Consider the following 19,627-nt stretch of genomic DNA (forward strand, 5'->3'; position numbering starts at 1 on the left):
TGGAGATCGATAACTGATACAGTCGATAAGCGATAACGCAAGAACATTGATGAAATGAGTAATCGTAACAATTGTGTAATCAATCGAAGAAAATAAAGCGGCAGGTGATAATGTGCATGACAAGAATGAATAATGCAAACAGAACAAAACAAATGCAATTGTAGCAAAACCCTAGCACAAGTTTATGTTGTGTTTTTTTTTTGTTTGTTTTTGGGTGGAACATTCGATGAGAATATGGAACTGAAAGCCACGGGAGCTGGCAGTGGAATTTCTTTCAATTTTCTCTTAATTTTGTCGCTGTTGAGAGGTACAATAATCGCTATTGCTGCATTTTAAAATGTGAGAAATTTGGGTTCACGAGTCTGGTAAAATTGGCAGGACCTGCAAAAGAGTTTAATTGCAAATAGGCGTGTGGGTCGCATCGAGACAATCTGCCCGATAGAGGATTTTTTGTCTCACCATCGTCTCTGGAGGTTTGCAACTATCTGCACCGCAACTAAGGCAAAACTTGTGTGAAGACTTGGGAAAACAACGATGCGACCCTTAATGCACACTGTAATACTCCAGCAGTTATAAATTTATCATTCGCTTGTTATGTTTTTGATAGTTTTATTACGAACATCAATCGTATCTTCCGCGCTAAAATGATTAAAAACGTGACTGCTCTTGAGGATTGTCGTTCGTAAAAAGGAACGCGCCTCATTCTCGTCACCGCATCCTGTGGGATGCGACAGGAACGGGAGATATGTATGCAAGCGACGGTAAAATGTCTGCCTAAAGTAGAGTAGTATTGCTGATTCGGCGACAGATCCAAATCAAAAAGCACAAACTAACAACGGATTCTAAAAGAAGTAACAAATCGCTAGCGTCAACCAACAGCGATGCTGTGTTAGCGGTTAAAAAACAATAATGCGTATTTATATATAACACTAAAATGCGTTCATGATCGTGAGTTTCTGTGAGTGCGCGTTGGTACTAGACTTGGTGTAGCTGTACTTTTGCTCGCGATAATTGCAGCTCGTACGTTTCCTGTGCGTCATAGTGATCTCCGGTTACAAAACCCTCGACAGAACCGTACCGGAGTTCTAACTGGACGCTGAATTCCTTCGGAAAACAGATGTCTCCTTCGCAGAGGTTTAGCTTAAAGTTGACCATTATCTGGTCGTCTTCGTCGTTGTTTCCATTCTCATTCGATGGGGATATTACCCGTTCCGGGGATGTTATACGTAGCTCAAGGGAAGAACCATCAACCGTACCGTTTTTAGGTTCGCAGTGCCACTCCGTCGAGGGTAGTTCAAGGGACCAGCGTTGCGGAGCACCATCCGTAAGCTTGGTAGTCGGTTCGAGGAAGTTTAGATTAAGCGTCACACATAGTGAACTGCTGGAAGCACCGGAGGGTAGCTTGATCGGATGGGCCGGTTTAAGAGTGATGGTGGTTGGTTTGCCGCCGTCCAGCGTACTGTCGAGCTCTTCCGGTACGCGGAAGTTAAGCTTCAACGGACGGATGCTGCCGTCGGCGAGATTAGCAACCAGAAGCTCGTGGTTGTTGGTGTCGGCGATGTACAACAGCTGGCCGGAAGCATCGAAACAGAGACCTGCCGGTTCGTTAAAGCGCTTGATTGCCCCATTTGCCTCCCGAAACTCGCACGTCGTTGCGCTGTTCGTGCTGACGTCGATTTTCTTTATCTTGTGATTGTACGTATCAGCAAGGTAAACGCAACCGTCCTGCGAATTGTACGCGACACCTAGCGGATGCTGAAACTTGGCCGCGTACTGCTTCCCATCCACATCTCCAAACGCAAAGAGGTCCTGCAAACGAGACAGAAAACGGTTTGTGAGTGTCGATGACCACAAAGTGGTACAAGTGGAAGTTATGCCTTACCAGAGGGTTACGATCTCCACCGGCAACGGCCATAACCTTTCCATCGTGGAGCGAGATTTTTCTGATCGCCGAACTCTCGCTGTCCGCCAGATACATCTCTTTTGCTTCACGGTTGATTGCGAGTCCCGAAGGTTGCGCAAAGGCGGCACTGTGCGGGTACGAAGTGTTGCGATTTTGCTCGTGACCGCTTCCCGCAATCGCCCAGCACGTGCCGGCACTGTATTTCTTAAGTTTCCACCAGATCGTGTCCTCCAGAAAGACGGCCCAAATCTGGTGAATCCCTGCCATAGCCACCAGCAACACGTCCTTCGACGGTGCTCTCGAATCGTCAGCGTGGAAGGACATATCCAAATCCCGTGTCGAATATACCGCCACGTCCCACGGTGAGGACAGTAACTGTTCGCGTCCTCCCTTGCCACCCGTACGATCGTTGCCCTGAGTTCCATTCCCTGCGACGGTGCTGACGGATCGCGTCTTCAGATCAATCCTCCGGATAGCGTGGTTTTCGTTGTCCGCTACGAACACCACATCCGATCCCTGAAACGCGACGCCTTGTGGCGCATTGAAGCGAGCCTTTGCGAAGTTGCCATCAACGAATCCGCTCTGCTTGCCACCAATCTTATGCAGCACGCTGCCAGCAGCGTCAATGATGAGTATTCGATGGTTGCCCGAATCCGATACGGCATAAAGCTGATCCTCGCTGCCATCGGAAGTCACCGAACGGGCGATTTTGCCGGGGAACTTCATGTTGGACGCCATCGCCGCCGTTTGCGACAGATTGATCGGTAGCGAGTGGCGCTGAATTTCACCCTTATCCTTGTAGAACCGAATCGCACTGCTGATGTACAGCTTAAGATCCTCGAAGTTTCCCTCGCCCATTATCACGAACAGTGGGTTGGCACGCGGCCCGAGGATCATCAGCGTGGGCCAACACTGGACCCGCAGTTTGCGCCACATTGCCGACACATTGTCGTTCACGACGGGGTGTGAAATTTCATATCGCTCGACCGCAGCGCGGATGTTGTTGGAGTCCTTCTCGTTGCGGAACTTCGCGCTGTGCACCCCGATCACGGTCAGCCCCTCCTCGATCGGGTACATATGCTCCAGCCGCTTCAGGTTCGGTAGAATGTGCATGCAGTTGATGCAGCAGTACGTGAAAAAGTCCAGCACCACCACCTTGCCGCGCAGCGAACCCTGCAGGGTGAGCGGTTCCGTCACGTTGAACCAATCCAGCCCATCCGGAAACTCGGCCGTTACGCTGCGGCCTTCGCGATCCACCTGCTTCAGGTAGTCCATGACGAGTTTCTGCCGTTTGGCGGCGTTATTCCCGGCGGCAAATACATCGTCCGCGAGCTGGTTGCTGTTGCAGGCCAAGACCTCCATCATGTCCTGACCCTCGGGTGATGAGCTCATTCTGGAACCTATTTTGGCGGGGACGGCGGACGTCGCTGAGGAACGGAAAATGGGGCGCAATCGACGGAGGGTGTAGTATTCTCGGGAGCTACGATGCGCAGCACTTACTGTTTTGATTGCACTGTTGTTTTGGTAGGCAGCGAGTTTTGACAGTACGGTGCAGAAGTATCGCTTGGACGAAACAAACAACGCCATGTGTTTGGGACGGTCTGCCGTTCGGCGGCCGGAAAATTGCTATTCCTGGGTATCAGCTGATGGCGTGAACAAACACTACACGCGCCACGCTCCACAGGTAATGTGAAATTTTGTTTCCTTTGGTACGGTTCTTTCAACTGGGATGGTTTTTGTTTACTATAGTAGCTGCAATGGCACAACACAACGCAGCTGCACAACCGAATGCGACTCACTATGACGTGCTGCAAGTGGCCCGGAATGCTACACTCGAGGAAATACGAAAATCATATCAAACCCTGGCCCTGCGGTACCACCCGGACAAGAGGCAAACACCGACCATGCGTTCCGGCGAAGGTTCAAACGAATCGGACTGCTTTATTCGAATAGACGAGGCTTGGAAAACGCTGCGTGATGAGCGGTTGAGGCGGATTTACGATGCCGAACTGATGCAGCAGACCTGCCGTGAGGAACATTTTGTTAATGAGGTTCTTACGGAGGAGGATTTCACTAGAAACGAAGAGGAGAGCTTCAGTTATCATCTATGTAGATGCGGCGGGTACTACATTTTGCCCGAGGAAACTCCGATCGTAGAACCGATATTTGTCTCCTGTGACGAATGTTCACTCGTTGTGCAAATTGATCCTGTTAAAAAGAATGCTTCTAAATAAGATGTGATTACTGCTGTAGATATGTAACAGATTATAAGGAAAAAGACAGATGATTATGACAGTTTTTCAAACTCACGCTGAAATTTTCATGAAATGCAGAAAGAAGTAAATATTTAAAATAGGGAAAACGAAAAGTTAATACTTCAAATACACTATTATAAGCGCTTTTCAATCCGGGTGTTTAAAACAAGCTATAGAAATAAAACGGCTGGTATAAACAACCGATCATACGTCATGCGAAGTGTCGAGTTTTCCGTCGTGTCATTAATTTTTTCTTCGTATTTTCCTAAAGCGATTTGGATCGAAAAGACTAATAAGTTTCGCGACTGCCTTGAGCCAAACTTTGTCTCGCGTGTGCTATTTTGTGTAGTGCGGAAAATACCTTTGCATCATGGACGCATTCGGTGACAATTTCGAACAGTCGGAGGTCGATCCCGCCGCGGAGTTCCTGGCTCGGGAGCAAAATGCCCTCGCTGGGCTGGAGGATGAGATTCCGCCCGTGGCTACCGCGACCAATGGCTCGGTCAATGGGGATTCCGCACCGAAAGCAGGTTCGTTAATTGAGCTGCAATTTGTTTCGTTGACTAAAAAGGCCGTCGTTATCGCGGTATACTACTTCAATAACATACGCTTTCACGTCATACTTGCTTGGTCACCGGTTTTGCTAACATATCGTTTCAAAAACCTTCCATCGCTCCCTACTCCGGATGGTAACAGCCGCCAACCATTCTTATTAGTCATCTAGCGGGAGTCGTCGAATCGGACAATAGATATATGAGCGCATCATAGCAGGCTCAGAGTTGCTTGGGGGTAAACCCATAATGCTCTTATTGTGAAAAAATGCAATCTGTTCACCCAGGAGGTTGCAATGTGCACCTTCCAGAACGGGAATTTGAGCTCCGTTTGTTCGTTAATTCGATTTGTTAGGCGCCTGCCGAATTTACTTCAAAAAAGAGGCGGATGTTTTCCGCCATACTACAAAATGCTTTACCGTCTAGCTGGTGCTTATCGTGTACACACTGTTAAATGTAATTGCTTATCTACTTCGGCACCGCTTTGCTGTTTGTTGCTTATGAGACGGCGAAGATCGCAGCTTCCGGCTCTCGTCGTCTCGTTTACCGTAATCGATGGCTTGAATGTTGGCAATTATAGTTTTGTACACCACTGTCATGATCCCCATTAGTGGCCTAACAAAATACAAACAACAGCCCGTATCCTTTCGATTCAGCATAATCTTCATTCGTTATTCAATGTACTTTGTTCATCACCCTATAACATGGATCCTTCAATCGCAAACACGACAGACCGCGCGCGAACGGCATGTGCAGTTTATATCTAATTTTTGTTTGTTTCATCTTTTCTTTTATTCTTTCTTCGGACACAAACCTCACCACTATCGCTGCCACTTGTTTCGAACGGCTTTTCTCTTCGTTTCGCTTGTTAACGATATATGATGTGCGGTTTCTTCTTTACTAATGACATGCACACATCCTAAAACGACTTTCCCCGAACGCATCGGTGGAAACATTATGCAACATCCGTACAATCTATGTTTAATTAATTGTTACCGTCTTATCCGATGTGTGAACCATTCGCATTTGAACTTATCCTTGCAATGTGTGCGAGGACAATCCAAAATTTAAACTACAACAACAAAAAAACAAACAATGGTAATAAAACACACACGCGATCATACTGCCTCACTCACTTCCACACACAGATTCGACAGGATTCGAAAACGAGCTAAACGGAAGCTTTGAAATGATCAATAATGCCGATGCGCACGATCCATCCTCTTCTGCCGATAATAATCCCAACACAGGTAAATAAACTACTAAAACCGACAGTCACACTAACGAATGCGATGATTATCTGGCAAGGGTCTTCTGTGACGCACGATGATGTTACCATAGAGTAGATCCTGGATCTCACGTGACGTCCTTCTTACTCTGTTGTAGGAATCGTAGCAGCCTACTTAGCTGGAAACATAGTGGTTCATTTTGACGTTTTATTCCATCAAATTTAACACCCTCGTTAGCGTTACTTCCTTCGCTTTTTAAAATTATTCACGCGTTAGTTACGTTACGTTAGTTCTTTCCGTAGGGCTTTATCTATGTTTACGACTCTCTTATTGGATTGCGCATTCGGAATTGGATGGTCAATAACACTTCAGAAAAGGGCGTCTCAAAATTCATCCCTAAAGGGTTTGATCGTGTTCATGTTGCTCTGGCTGCAAATGGCCACCAACGCCGTATTCACAGTACTGATGCATGCCGTTGTTCGTTTTGTGTTTGGATCTTCGAAATCAAATCCCCATGTTTCGGCCAAAACGACGTGACGCAAATAAGCTTCGTGGTTCTTTACATTGACGAATTATTGTAGGGTTGCATAGCTTTCAAAATTACTCCCCGTTGGTCGTACTCTTTTGGTATTGTTTTAATCTACACACAGGAAAAAAAATACTACACTCACACGAACGACACATTTTCGGCGCAAAAGGACCGTTACCGTAGCGTTTTTCGCTTCGTTTATGTTTAAGTACTGGTTAAGTTTTGTTTGATTGCCATTTCTCGGTTTTTGTTTTCTAATAATGTTCTGTACAAATGTGTTTCTTCTCCCCGATTTCTTAGAAGATGATAATGATGATTTTGCAGGCTTTACAGGTAAGTGGTAATTAAATGTAGACAAAAACCAAACCCAATTATACAGGGGAGCCATGTTAATGCGGAACTTTCGTTAGATGCGTTCGTTTCGTTAATTTGCCAACCTTGCCTCTCTTTTCTGTCTCGTATGTGTACTTAAATTCATGTTCTGTTCGTACTTATATGCTGTTTCTTTTGTAAAGTCTTCTCGTAAATAGCTGCTGTAGAATTGGCTAACCCAAAGATCTTTAGCAAACGGTTGTCCAAAAATCATTCGAATCGTTTATTTTCTCTGCAATTCTTCTCTATCAAACGACCGTAACACTAGAATCGTTTTCCGCAGAACGAAAACACTTAAAAACATTCGATACGAGAGACTCCGTATGGTCTCCTTTTCCCTGTTTTCAAACCACTTGATGTTCGTTTGTGAACGGTGAATACATGATCTCCGATGTTTCTTTCCTACCGACAGTGCCAAAGCAGGTGACGGAGGAACCGGAAAAGATACGCAAATGGCGCGAGGATCAGAAGACGCGCCTGGAGGAAAAGGACCGCGAGGAGGAACGCAAGAAGGACGAATTGCGCGAGCAAGCACGCAAGGAACTGGAGGATTGGTACAAGCACCACGAGGAAACGATCTCGAAGACAAAAGCCGCCAACAGGTGAGATGGAACACGGTGGAGGACGAACCACAGAATGCTGATTTCTAACGAGCGCTCGTGTTGTCCGATGGGAGAACCGCGCCCGTCGTGTTGTTGCATTTGTTGGACAATCCAGAACAATGGCGATAGAGTTTGGTTTATCTTCTAACCCACCTGATCGTTCTTTTCTCTTTTGCTAAAAAAAATCGTAATGTACTAACCAATCAACTTTTCGCGCGCTTTGTTGTTACCCAAACGCGCCACACTCAGGGAATCGGCCAAGTAAGTAAAACATTGAGTGATCTTAGGTTTGATTTTCGTTACCATCTTTTCTCTTTTTCCGTACTTGATTGGATTGATTAGCGATTAGCTTCTGGTGTGTTTTCTTTAAACAAGTTGTATATAATACGAGCGAATTATCGTTTTTTTCTTCTTAAAAATGCATTTCTCCCTGATCGTAGTACTAACCAAAAACGTCACTAACCCCCGCATCGATTGAGAACGACACTTATGATTGAATTGGCATGCTCTGTTTTCCATCCTGCTGGCGTAACATCATTTATAAGAAGTGATTAATTATATCTTTCCCTTTCGCTACGGTTTCAGAAACGCCGAAAAGCAGTTCGTGGCGGAAACGGACGAAATCGAACCGGGCACCGAGTGGGAACGGATTGCCAAGCTGTGCGATTTCAACCCAAAAACGAACAAATCAAGCAAGGACATCTCTCGGATGCGCTCCATCATTCTGCAGCTGAAACAGAACCCAATTCAGGCCACCAAAAAGGTGTAAGCGTTTTGTGCGGGAGAGCGGTGACTTTGCGGCTGTATGTGGGTTCCATTTGCAAACCCGGATAACATGTTTCTGCACAGCTGGTGCATCGGCGATCGTGGGTTTTCATGAGACGGGAGTTGCTGTCGGACGATCATTCCCAATTGCAAATGCCGTAAGCTAACGATAAAGCAAACCAAGACGGTTTGTTGCCCGTACATAAGAATCTAATTTAGTTGCCGAGATGCCAGAATGTGTGCATGCTGTTGCTAGGGAACCGTGTGGCAACGTACAAACAACGTAGGGTGGAAAATGGAAATTATAACCTAAATTATCATACAAAATCCGCGCCGGAGTCGTAGCGGTATTATAAATATTAATTAAATGCTAATAATTTCCCAGGCGTTGCAATATAACTAATGTTGACACAAGAATATGTTGACAAAGAAGAGTATAGAAATATAAATATTACGCAGCGTATAACTAAACGGTTCAAGTTGACGACATAAATCCTCTCACTATAGAGACTAAAACGTAGGCAAACATGAAACATTCATACGCGAAAGGCACTTGGAGTAATGTAAAGAATTATTTGAAAATAATAAATAGAAAACTATTGAAGCTGAGACGCTTGACGTTTCATTTTATTTGGAAAGAACTCGAATAGAACAAGAAGCGAGTAAAGCCAAGGTTTGGGGTAAGTAAAACGAAAAATAGTTCATTATTTATTACTATCAAACTTCGTTCTCATCTCCGTCTTTTTTTCTCTGTATCATACGAATCGTAACAATTATTTGTATTTGAGGTTTTGCTGGGAATCATAATCGTGAATTCTAGAGCTGCAGTGTGCAGAGTTCGTTTGTTTTAAGGTTCTCTTTGCGATGAAATTAAGAAATTTTGCCTTTTCGATCAACATTTTCTCTCTTGTTCTTTGCGGCAAATACATTTCGTTTAATTTGTGCATTATGAAATTTGTAATATATTACAAAAAATAATAACAACACGTGGTTCATATTCCGATAAAAATCTGAAGAGGATTCTGTTTTAGTGCTGATCAAATATTTTTGCTCGAAACAGCGGAAGCGTTTCAGAAGAAGCTTATTATTTCGTGCAACGAGATGCGTTTAAATATGGTGGGATATTATTTTGCTGCATTCTTATTGCTGTGTTAGACATGAGGAGATCGGTATTATTACATGCTATGTTACCTTCGTACTCGAGATAATGTTAACATTTAAATGCACTTGGCGTGGTGTGCATAGGAAACATGAGTAGGACGCCATTTGAAGATTATTTTAGTTATGCATACTGCTTTTTTGCCTCTTCTTGGTGCGTAATGTTCGATGGAGATCAATTCAAAACACGTGGTTAAATTAAAGCTCTCTTGAAGTGGTGTAAAAACTTTCTAAAACATGAACGGTGAAGGATATAATGCTCCCTACTGCCTATTAATTACCTATAATAAGTTCTCTTCAACACGCTCTAAAATCTGGCGCTTAGTGACTATTTTATTGGGTGTTGTTGGATTGCTATAAAAAATCCTCTCCGTCCACCCAGTTTTGGGCAGGATGAGCGATTTCTGGTGTAATAAACATTTCGTTAGTTTACTTTCGTATGATTTTGCACTATGGTAGTTATAAAAAAAGAGATTCCTCTACTAGTCGCTCGGCGAATGCTGCGCGATGGTCTTACTGGCTACAACAACTAACAATGTTTGCACCTTCCTCTTCGTAAACGTGGTGCGTGGTGTTTTCAATTACGGTAATTTTGCGTTCATGTAATGTTGTAAAGTGCTATTCTTAACCTTCCCTCCCTTTGATGGCTACACAAGCCGCCGTTTAATTAGGAAGCGTGCTCCGTTTAGCTCCGTTGAAAAATTTTGATTTTATAACGAGCTTTAGGTAAGTTGTTTCGTACTAGCTGCTCTTTCCTTTATTGCATCGCAACACGTCGCATCGAAGGAAGATTTTTCATTTAAACAAAACAAGTTCGTGCTTTTGGTGCCTTATATCTCGTACAAAGTAATTATGTGCTCGTATTTGTGTCGGCATTATTATTCGTTTGCACCGCGAAAATTATGTCACTCCTTAATCAATGAAATAGCTATCAATTGAATGACCAGTACTTGTATTAATCGAATAATTTTCCCATGTGTTTCACAGAATAAATATTGGTTAACCATTGCGATTATTAGATGGGCTTACAAATGTTAAAAATTCATTCGCATTTCGTTTTGCATTTTTGCTTATTTCGGAGCTTAAAGCTGCTGCTAGTGGAACAGTTCGATTTGGCCATTACCGATGGCTCATTTCTGTAGATTCGTTTGCTTCGTTATCCAGTATGTGAGTATATATATTCAAATAAACATGTGTAAGATGTGTCTCCGTGAACAATCACGCTGCAACTGTCCATAAAATGGTTACATTACTTCGTTATTGCTTCTGAAAATCAATCATTAACACAAGACTTATTAGTTTCTTAAAATACGTGTACATTTTATAGTAGCAGTTCTATACTCCCTACTAGTCTCCCTACTAGTATCGATTCCAACATATACTTAAAAATCGCACTGGGTTGCTTTTAACGCTCCATCGTTTCTTGGTCCGGCTTATAGTAACTTGTTTCATGCAGGTTCGTATCGCTATTTGGGATTATCTAGTACACGCCTTCACTCTGTTACGCTACTCGTTTATCTACATTTAGGGCTGAAAGGGATTTCTTATTGTTTGCTATTTGCTTACGTTTTTTTAAATCATTGCATTGCTGTGGCCTGCCAGCATTCTCCTTGCCATTGTTTGCATTATTATCAATTATCTATCTTAACTGGTAGATTGGTGCATGTTAAATGGACATTTTTTGTGTCAATCGACTAGATAGTGAACCACCCGGAACGTAGGAACATAGATGATGACAAAGATCTTGTTAATTAACGAGCGTCCTTGGTCCTCTGTCGTCTAAATAAAATTGAATGCGATCTTCTCCGTAGAGCCACGGTAATTTTGATTGGTTCTTGTGCAGTGAAGCTGTTTACTTTCGACCATAAAAGTGATAGTATTTGATTACTCTCGATGCATACCATCGATAGCTAGTTCGTATCCCTGTGTACAGCAGTTTACGCTTTTCTTGTGGTTAGCATTGCATTCAAACGAAAGAGAATAATTTAATTTTCGCTATAACTACATCAATATCACTTCCATTTGCGTCGCGTCAAAGTTTCGGCACTATTCATTAGGTAAATGGATGCACCTAAGTTGTGTCTCGTCTTGCAGTATAAATATTTGATTTTCGCGCTTGCCCTACCGTTTAGTCATTGTACTATGTTTGCACAACAATACCACTTCGAGTGATACTATTTGAAATAGTTGTGTGCTACGTGCCTTGTCTAGCTGGCCTAGCTTAGTTGTAGGCAATATGATTTCGTCATCATTGATGTATTCGTCAAATCATTGTTGTTAGAATTGCAACGCTTCCCTCAAATGGTCCTTTGGAGATATTTGTAGGTGTTTCTTGTGTAATGCTAATGTTCTTAAGGGGTAATTTCAAAGGTGAGTTTTAGTATAGGTTACCAACGAGAGTAATGTTCTCTAGTAAATGCAGGAACGTTCTATAGTGGTGTATGGTGTGCCTAGATATATGTTTGATTTCCCCTCGGAATCGTTCTAGAAAATATGCTCAATAAACGAGATTATTACGAACATAGTACAACAGTATGTGGAACTGTTCTCTTATATAACTTGTAGCGTACCAGTTGATTGCTTGTCTGTTCTAGAGGCTAGAAATAGTAATAGGTGGAATATAATGAGTTACGATAGTAATATGGATACCAATGGTATTAGTATATCGGTAAGTTCTAGTAGCAATTTGGGTATAGCAATAGCATTGTAAATGCTTCATGTGCATCTTTAAAATGTAAATATCATCTACAGAGAGTAGATGGCTCTACTGTTCTTCTTTTCCTTTAAGGAGCTAGCATTCCTTCGTACGTTTGTTAGTGTTTTTTGTTGGTCCACTTTAAAATAGCTTTCTCGAGTTTGCGACTGAGGAAGCATACACGCTTAATATTTGTTTCTATCATCCGCTTTCGTTGACGTAGCATCGTTCGTTCAAATCCTTCTATTTATCACTGGGAAAATATTGCATCGTGGGTTTTACTGAACTAAACACAAGCTCTCCTACGCACTCGTAATACAATTTCTGAATGTCAGTCTAGGGTTAGATTCATAGGACTAAACCAACGTAATACTATACATGTAATTTATCTACAATATCCATTCGATTCAACGCGCCGTATTAGCAGGGTTTGTTTCAGGGTAAATAAGCACTCGAAATATAACCACCTCTGTCATATAGACCGTGTTGAGGAAGTTTCGTCTTCATCCAAGCAGCCGTTGCGATATCAGTTTGAGATGGACCAGTAAATATACTTTAGGTGCTTACCGAATCCAACGATGTCAAGATCTAAGAGGCATTTGTAAAATCAATGTATGACAGGAATAACAATCAGAATATGTTCCTGGACATACCTTCGATACTACATCCTTCGAATCCTATGTATTTGATTGTATCCCATGGTAGCGCCGACAGCCCATCGCTCGAGATGGGACAGTGTCCTACGTTGAGGTCTTCCAGCGTTTTGCCACATCGTTCGTTTGCAATAGCCTTTAGGAATTTGTCCGTAATGCTGGTATGCGAAAGGTTGAGACGAACCAGCGGTATCACGCTTAGGGGTTCCGCAGAACCGTCACCTACGTGCTTGCACGATTCCAGGTCGAGGGTGTCCAACAGCGGGCAGCTGGTGGCAAGTAGCCGCACAAATTCATCGTCTATCAGTGGACAATTTTTCACATACAAGTGTTGTAACTTGTTCAGTTGCTTTATCATCGCGTCCAGACCGGTCCGTGTAAACCGGAAGTTGCCCTCGGACAGGGTAAGGCTACGAAGATGTGGGCATTTGTCGGCCAGCAGCTTTAACAGACCATCGGAAATCGTTGACGTGGATAGATTTATCCTCGTTAGGGACGAGTTGAGCAGCAGACTCGGAAGCTTGTCGTCGTGGAAGCCCTTGTGAACGCGAACCACGTTTAAAAATATGGCATTCTTCACCAACGCCGGCAGTAGCTCCAGATACTCAATGTCTTTGTAGAGATGTAGATTTTTCGCAACGAACCGGATACCTCTGGATAAGGAATCACAGAAAAAAACTTATGTTTAGTGGACATACGTCGCAGGATAGATTGGAATGGCACACGCTTTTCTACGATAAATGTGGGGGTCACGAGATCCGCCATATGGTCACCGAGCCTTGTAATACGTACGTGTGAAATAGCGTCTCTGGTTGCTTGAAGGATCGTGTGCGGTCCGCCCTGGAAATCATTGCAACAGCTTGCGCTTCTTACACGTTCTCCGACACACTAGGGGCACTTTGGGATAATTGAAAGGCGCACGTAAAACACGCCAGGAGCAATGTCCTGGACCTGGAACCTGGACACTATTTACAAAGAATATTTACGACGAGACGAAACGTAGCGACCATGTTGTTGGTAAACAAAACACTTGAAACTAAGCCAAGAAAACAGAGAAAAACAATCCTCCGTTTACATTGCGGCGTGTAGAAGTATAGGGCACCTTTGTGTCATTTTGGGCGATGTTTTGCATTCATAATAAACATATTGCTGGGCGTGAGAAGTGTGAAGAAGAAACGGATAAATTTAATGTTAGGAAGGGTAATTTTTTGGCTATTTTGTAGTGCGGTTGGAAGTAAATATTGTATTGCTCTATTGATTGTCTTTATAGCCACCCTGTCCCATGTGACATCCGGTTTGGCAGATAATTGCGTAACAACACGAGGCTGTCAAAAGTTGTATTTACAAAAATTATTTCATCAGCAAACGTGAACAATTACGATATTTGCAAATCTTATAACAAAAGTATAAAGTTCCACCCTATTGTACGCCATGGCCAACTTTGGAAGCACTGACACGGGCAAATCTTCTGTTGATCCCGAACTGCAGGACTTCCTAATGGTTGAAAACGAGCGCGCCCGGCTTAGTGCACAGGTAAGAGAAGAATCCCACCGATATGAAAATAGGTGTAAGAATTATTTAACAAACGTTCGGTTTCATGTGAAATTTTTGATTTATTCTAGATCCACGAGTTCACCGACATCTGCTGGGACAAGTGTGTGGAGAAACCGAGCAGCAAGCTGGACAGCCGGACAGAGACCTGTTTGGCGAACTGTGTGAATCGGTTCGTCGATACTTCGCTCCTGATAACACAACGTTTTGCCCAGAGCCTACAGAAGAGCCAAGGGATGTAAACAGATCGCAATCTCGTTCCCGGAACGGACGGGGCATGCAATTTGCGATGTAGTTTTTAGTTAAGGCAGAGTTGATAATCATAAATATGTTCTATTAAATACACGTGCATTGCACCCCCCAATATACATATTGCTGCATTCAATATAAGTCGTTTTATGTTCACTCATCTAATTATAACATTACTGAGAAAATGCATTTTTTAACAAAGACAGTTAGAACTTAATGGGTATTGGGGCTTAAATAAGCACTTTAAGGCTTTATTAAGGAAAGTTATTCCGATTATAGGTTCAGTTGTTATTGTATCGTAATTTATGAGAATTTAAGTAATTCAAGCATTTGGAATGGCTGATGAATCGGGTTGAATAAATTGATGACATTTGAATTATTCTTGCATATCCATTCCATGCATTCTTACATATCCGTAATCTTTTGTAGAAAATCTTCACATCTTAAAACTAGCAACTATCAGCAGCTGAACAGGTGTTTTTACCTATAATAAACTAAATAATAATCAAACAATTGACAAATGTTGTAAATACCTAATCTAACATTGTTGCGTTTATTCAAAATTCTTTGAACCACGTGTACGCCATCATCGAGTGAAAATATTTGAATATGGTCAACTAAAAAAACGGTTTGGTGTGCCATTTCTTTGAGATGATCAGTAATAGGCACACGAGCAATGATCAAAAAGCAACAATTACAATGACTATTGCAATACAACACGTGCTAACCGCACGCACGTAAGGTCGCGCGTAAGTTTTTGGCTCCCCGACGCGTGGTCGTCGTTTTCACTTTCACTGCCCGTTTCACGCTCGATTGGGTATCGAAATCGCTCGGCAGACGGCTGGCGCCACCTGTTTTCTCACGTCACAGGAGTCGCATCTACCATTCTTAGGCAGATGATTATGCAAATGGGGAAGGCGACATGCATCGTGAACGTGGCTGCTTAGCACCACACATCCTTGAACCCGTTGTTTGTGCCGAGCGGGTTACTGAGCGGTTTAGCGGTGCAAAGCACGTGGCGTGAGGGTACCGAGAAGTCGTCTAAATCGCGTCCTTACACCGTCAACCGTAGGCGCGTTCCGGCGACTCCAACGGGCGTATAAAAGCGGTGGACGATTGTTTTCCAGCATGCAGTAATTTAGCGGATCTTTTCGCGCGCAGTTAACAGTGTGGACTCCGTGATCTAGAACGTGCAGCCGAAACGTCCAGCCAGCGCTCGGATAGGTAACAGTAAAGGTAAATGTCGATTCTCGGTTTAGCGCGCCTACATCCTTCCGCCATAATGCTGTCGAATTTCACGTGGTAGTGCCGCAGTGAGACAAACGCTTGTGCCGCATGAGATTTGGATTAGGTAAGTTTTTACAGCTTCCAGCAGGTAGGTAAGCACCATTGACGTTAAGGAACTAGTTACTACATGGCTTCTAGAACCGTTGCAGTTGTTGGGTTGTGGTTTGGGTGCCAGTTATTAGTGCGTTGTAATGTGCTCCACAAAACCAGCGCCGGATGCTCCAACGTATCGCTCGATCAAGGGCCGTCGCAGCAGCTGTAGACAAGCAGTGGCCGCGATTCAGCATGCCGCTGTTGTACCACTTCGGGAGACTATCTGGAAATAAAGTTCTCACTCAAACAAGCATACTGGTAGTTTGTGCAGAGCCATTGCTCTTTCATTCCGGCCATTCCGTGTTGACCGCATCCGGTTTTTATCAGTACGATACTACTGCCACTCCAAAAGCAAGCGATGGTGCGTTTTATGTTTCGAAAGCTTCCATCACGCCCGTTTCAGATGCTTTCCAAGGACTATGGCCAGCTTCTACTCGTGATGTACTGTGGCCCTGCGCTGGTGGTGCTACTGACGCTGCAAACCGTTTCTGGTACGCAAGGATCCCCGCAGTACGCGGACGTGTCCTCGCAACGGAAGGCACACTACTGTGGAACTAAGCTGAGCAATACGCTGGCAGAGTTGTGCAACAGATTTAACGGATTCCGCAAGAAATCAGGTACGAATTCGTTTTTTTCTTTCTTTCAGACGCGCTTGTTAGAACGTTGTAACGTGTTTTGTTTCCATTTTGTTTCTTTGCACCTTTTAGAGCACTCCGTAGCGCACGCTTCAGAAGATGTCCACGGTGAACGACTTCTGGACGACGTCCAGAACGACGTTGACGAGCTGCGGATGCTGCACGATCGCTCGGGTGACATGATCTACAAAACCATGATGACGCTACAGCACCTGAACTCAAACAACCAGCACTTTGCCCGCGTCCGACGGCAGGTGGTGGCCGAGTGTTGCTATCAGAGCTGTACGCTGGACACCCTGAAGAGTTACTGCGCGGACTAGAGACGGAGCGCCGAACCGGTGAACTGTGCACTCGAACCTCCTCTCTACTGCTGCTGCTGTTGTTGCGGTTCGCAAAGCACTGGAAACTAGCCCCCCTTATTTAGCCGCTGTACCGCACATCTGCTGGTGGAATAAACGCACTAGAGCACGCGCACGCTATAGCTTCCCTCTGAACAAAGTGCTTCTGTTTTTTTTGTCTTCCTTGGGGAATGTACCAATTCCTCCAACGATCAACGATTTTACACTATTCCTTAGGTTGTTAGCCATAGTATTATCTCATGGTTCTTTTGTTTTTGTCTTCAATTCACTTACAGCTTCCCAAGCGGTTCCAACGTGTTAAAGAAAGAGCGCCCTAATCGCCATCATGTCAGCGTCCAACGGAGTCGGAAGTGGTACCATCTACACACTGCAAGCCTTGGTGCTGCTCTGGTCGATTACGGTTGTGTCGGCAAACAAACGATACTGTGGAGCTGAGCTGGTGAAAGTACTCTCGTTCCTGTGTGACGAATTTCCCGATCTTCATACGGCAAACAAAAAAGCCAGTAAGTACTGCTAACTGATCATTCCTCGTGGAGTTGAGCTTTGTACTTTTGGTCTTCGTTTCGTTCTTCCTTTAAATAGGTGACACCTTTAAGACGGACATGGGCAGCGATGAGTGGATGACCGCTGACGATAGCATGCAGCAGCAACAGCAGCAACAGCAGCAGATGATCCTCGATCAACAGCTGCAGTCAGTCGGTATGGTGGAGGATCACGGTTCCGTACCGGTCTGGATGAACATGGTCTATCCGCCGAACTACATGTACCATCGTGGAACCGGACATAACGAGTTGATACCGGCACGTTTCCGCAAGAGTCGCGGAGGCATCGTAGAGGAGTGTTGTTTGCGACCCTGCGGCATGAACCAGTTGCTGCAGTACTGCAAAAAAGCTAGTGGCTACTAAGAGGCCGGTCGGTTCCTGAGTACATTGCATAGTCTCTGGAGTAAATAGCTATCCCACACGCATGAACCGCTGCCCTTGGATGACCCCCGGGGAAGACCCATTTTGTTGTGCACTGTGCCTAGTCACTGAAGTATTTTACTACCTATTATACATGTATGAAAATGATTAACTATCTCAAAGAGAATGATAAGCTGCAGCCTTTGACACGATGTCTGCACCTTTACTTATTGCGCTGTAGGGAGGAATGATTCGTACAAAACCGTACAAAAAACACACACACACAAATAACGACACAAACAAACTCTACTTCTAGTGGGTTCAATTATGGATCCAACTAAACCTTTATCCTCAAGCTCTCAAGCTCACTGTTATCGGATGATTGCTTTATTACGATGTTGCTATTTTTGCGTGATCGCAGCCAGCAGTTTAGGTGATAGAGAGGTGCATACGTACTATTATTGTTCATCCCGTAGGAGCTACGCTTCACCGCTCAGTTACGGTATTATTGTATGGATATTATAGAATAAACTTTATCGATATTGGCAACTGCAAACTGAAATATTTCCGACAAACACGAGTGAATTTTTTTAAATATTTTTGACTGAAGTGGATGATGGAAAGAAAACAATCCACAGGTTGTTTGAGCAGTGGTGATCAAGGATAATGCATGACTTCGTTTGCTGCTTCCGCCAGTAACTGTAAGTGGCTACATCGAGCAATGCTATGCGTTATCCTGAAGTAGTTTCACAACTGACTATGAATCATGAGAACTTGGTAGAAGAACAACATCAAGAAACCCTGAGAATTGATACCAAGATCTCTAGTGTTTATACCCTTTTCGAGTCCCATCAATTTTCAATTCGGCTGATATAACAAAAGGTCCTTGAGTAAATAATATCTCCAACGGTTTTGTAGAATTCAAACTAAGGTGAATGGTTTATCCGACTGATGTAGCAAAATGTCCTTTGACAAATAATCTCCGTAACGGTTTAGTAGAATTCAAACTAAAGTTCGCCATGCTTGAGTAAAGCACTCTTCCTAATAGGCTATGGGCCTCAATGAACGCAGAATATTTCAATATTGTCTAGTTTTTTTATCTATTCTCTAAGCAAAATTGACTGATATAAATGATCTATTTTTCCGTTATAAATGATTTTTGAAAATAAACATAAATAAACAATCATTAATCAAAAGATGTTGGTTTTAATGTTTATTTTACAATGATTATTTTTCGATGATCAATGAATAATAATTAATGCTTAACCCTAAATATGGTTGAACATACTCAAACGCGTTTTAGCAATGATAAAGCTCAATTAAAGCAGAATTTGAGTATTACTATCAGTTCCCTGAGTTTCATTTTACTACCATCTGCTTTTAATTTACTTTGATGCGTTTTTAATTTCTTACAGATTTGATTTCAACTAATAAATAAATCTGACAATAGATTAACTTACATATTTGTTCAATTTTTTTAGATTTGTGTTTCTTGAATGTAGAAAAATCATAAGATACTCTGTAAACCTATATTCAGGATACTATTTATTGTTTAGTTGGCCCAAAAGTGTAGCATATTGAATAGCGGTTCTTTTAGATGATGGTCCGTTGAACTATGGTAAACAAATGAATGTTAAACAAATGAAAAAAAATTACAAGGTAGATGTTAAATCCTTAACTTTACTGTCGTAAATTATCAACGGTTGCTTGAGCATTCACTGAACAATCAACGTGTCCTGGAATTCCCACATGCATTGATGTCTGGGGCATACTACAGGAAGTTTGCCCTATCCGACTGCATCAAGCGCATTAATAGCGTTCGACAGGATGCTGCGTAAT

General features: G+C 43.3%; 7 protein-coding genes across 12 annotated transcripts; 5 read left to right on the top strand and 2 right to left on the bottom strand.

Annotated features, from left to right (window-relative positions):
- Nucleotides 1-640: 640 nt before the first annotated feature.
- On the bottom strand, nucleotides 641-3,031 carry LOC128732193 (NHL repeat-containing protein 2). The gene is made up of 2 exons (XM_053825362.1): nucleotides 1,883-3,031; nucleotides 641-1,809 (listed from the first exon to the last, which is right to left on the bottom strand). Exons 1-2 carry the CDS (start codon nucleotides 3,014-3,016, stop codon nucleotides 976-978), a joined length of 1,968 nt encoding a protein of 655 aa, XP_053681337.1. The 5' UTR covers nucleotides 3,017-3,031; the 3' UTR covers nucleotides 641-975.
- A 629-nt stretch (nucleotides 3,032-3,660) lies between these two features.
- On the top strand, nucleotides 3,661-4,181 carry LOC128720660 (DPH4 homolog). Its single transcript, XM_053814346.1, has one exon. The coding sequence runs from the start codon at nucleotides 3,661-3,663 to the stop codon at nucleotides 4,135-4,137; it is 477 nt and encodes a 158-aa protein (XP_053670321.1). The 3' UTR covers nucleotides 4,138-4,181.
- A 297-nt stretch (nucleotides 4,182-4,478) lies between these two features.
- LOC128722184 (clathrin light chain) lies at nucleotides 4,479-8,807 on the top strand. 6 transcript variants are annotated; one of them, XM_053816025.1, is made up of 6 exons: nucleotides 4,479-4,688; nucleotides 5,858-5,959; nucleotides 6,768-6,800; nucleotides 7,252-7,441; nucleotides 7,691-7,702; nucleotides 8,027-8,807. In XM_053816025.1, exons 1-6 carry the CDS (start codon nucleotides 4,529-4,531, stop codon nucleotides 8,208-8,210), a joined length of 681 nt encoding a protein of 226 aa, XP_053672000.1. In that variant the 5' UTR covers nucleotides 4,479-4,528; the 3' UTR covers nucleotides 8,211-8,807. The 6 variants fall into 6 exon arrangements, with proteins under 6 accessions (XP_053672000.1, XP_053672001.1, XP_053672002.1 ...); XM_053816026.1 differs by lacking the exon at nucleotides 7,691-7,702; XM_053816027.1 differs by lacking the exon at nucleotides 6,768-6,800.
- A 3,778-nt stretch (nucleotides 8,808-12,585) lies between these two features.
- On the bottom strand, nucleotides 12,586-13,563 carry LOC128726298 (uncharacterized). The gene is made up of 3 exons (XM_053820104.1): nucleotides 13,505-13,563; nucleotides 12,713-13,365; nucleotides 12,586-12,647 (listed from the first exon to the last, which is right to left on the bottom strand). The coding sequence occupies exons 1-3, from the start codon at nucleotides 13,561-13,563 to the stop codon at nucleotides 12,586-12,588; spliced, it is 774 nt and encodes a 257-aa protein (XP_053676079.1).
- A 523-nt stretch (nucleotides 13,564-14,086) lies between these two features.
- Nucleotides 14,087-14,696, top strand: LOC128732174 (mitochondrial import inner membrane translocase subunit Tim8). Its single transcript, XM_053825344.1, has 2 exons — nucleotides 14,087-14,245; nucleotides 14,335-14,696. Exons 1-2 carry the CDS (start codon nucleotides 14,144-14,146, stop codon nucleotides 14,503-14,505), a joined length of 273 nt encoding a protein of 90 aa, XP_053681319.1. The 5' UTR covers nucleotides 14,087-14,143; the 3' UTR covers nucleotides 14,506-14,696.
- A 958-nt stretch (nucleotides 14,697-15,654) lies between these two features.
- Nucleotides 15,655-17,007, top strand: LOC128730412 (uncharacterized). Its single transcript, XM_053823460.1, has 3 exons — nucleotides 15,655-15,748; nucleotides 16,296-16,509; nucleotides 16,600-17,007. Exons 2-3 carry the CDS (start codon nucleotides 16,296-16,298, stop codon nucleotides 16,845-16,847), a joined length of 462 nt encoding a protein of 153 aa, XP_053679435.1. The 5' UTR covers nucleotides 15,655-15,748; the 3' UTR covers nucleotides 16,848-17,007.
- Nucleotides 17,008-17,211: 204 nt separating this feature from the next.
- Nucleotides 17,212-18,352, top strand: LOC128730411 (probable insulin-like peptide 2). Its single transcript, XM_053823457.1, has 2 exons — nucleotides 17,212-17,389; nucleotides 17,469-18,352. The coding sequence occupies exons 1-2, from the start codon at nucleotides 17,212-17,214 to the stop codon at nucleotides 17,789-17,791; spliced, it is 501 nt and encodes a 166-aa protein (XP_053679432.1). The 3' UTR covers nucleotides 17,792-18,352.
- Nucleotides 18,353-19,627: the final 1,275 nt, after the last annotated feature.

The sequence above is a fragment of the Anopheles nili genome, chromosome 2 (assembly GCF_943737925.1).
Source record: "Anopheles nili chromosome 2, idAnoNiliSN_F5_01, whole genome shotgun sequence".
Taxonomy (NCBI): Eukaryota; Metazoa; Arthropoda; class Insecta; order Diptera; family Culicidae; genus Anopheles; species Anopheles nili.

Excerpts from the sequence above, each read along its gene's own strand:
- LOC128732193 (XM_053825362.1), bottom strand. The coding sequence starts at position 3,016 with ATGCACATTCTACCGAACCTGAAGCGGCTGGAGCATATGTACCCGATC. Across the intron at positions 1,810-1,882 it reads GTGGAGATCGTAACCCTCTG|GACCTCTTTGCGTTTGGAGA; the intron begins GTAAGGCATAAC and ends TCTCGTTTGCAG.
- LOC128720660 (XM_053814346.1), top strand. The coding sequence starts at position 3,661 with ATGGCACAACACAACGCAGCTGCACAACCGAATGCGACTCACTATGAC.
- LOC128722184 (XM_053816025.1), top strand. The coding sequence starts at position 4,529 with ATGGACGCATTCGGTGACAATTTCGAACAGTCGGAGGTCGATCCCGCC. Across the intron at positions 5,960-6,767 it reads CGATAATAATCCCAACACAG|AAGATGATAATGATGATTTT; the intron begins GTAAATAAACTA and ends CCGATTTCTTAG. Across the intron at positions 6,801-7,251 it reads TGATTTTGCAGGCTTTACAG|TGCCAAAGCAGGTGACGGAG; the intron begins GTAAGTGGTAAT and ends TCCTACCGACAG.
- LOC128726298 (XM_053820104.1), bottom strand. The coding sequence starts at position 13,563 with ATGATTTCCAGGGCGGACCGCACACGATCCTTCAAGCAACCAGAGACG. Across the intron at positions 13,366-13,504 it reads CCAGAGACGCTATTTCACAC|AGGTATCCGGTTCGTTGCGA; the intron begins GTACGTATTACA and ends TTCCTTATCCAG. Across the intron at positions 12,648-12,712 it reads CGAAGGATGTAGTATCGAAG|ATCTTGACATCGTTGGATTC; the intron begins GTATGTCCAGGA and ends AATGCCTCTTAG.
- LOC128732174 (XM_053825344.1), top strand. The coding sequence starts at position 14,144 with ATGGCCAACTTTGGAAGCACTGACACGGGCAAATCTTCTGTTGATCCC. Across the intron at positions 14,246-14,334 it reads GCGCCCGGCTTAGTGCACAG|ATCCACGAGTTCACCGACAT; the intron begins GTAAGAGAAGAA and ends GATTTATTCTAG.
- LOC128730412 (XM_053823460.1), top strand. The coding sequence starts at position 16,296 with ATGCTTTCCAAGGACTATGGCCAGCTTCTACTCGTGATGTACTGTGGC. Across the intron at positions 16,510-16,599 it reads CGGATTCCGCAAGAAATCAG|AGCACTCCGTAGCGCACGCT; the intron begins GTACGAATTCGT and ends TGCACCTTTTAG.
- LOC128730411 (XM_053823457.1), top strand. The coding sequence starts at position 17,212 with ATGTCAGCGTCCAACGGAGTCGGAAGTGGTACCATCTACACACTGCAA. Across the intron at positions 17,390-17,468 it reads TACGGCAAACAAAAAAGCCA|GTGACACCTTTAAGACGGAC; the intron begins GTAAGTACTGCT and ends TCCTTTAAATAG.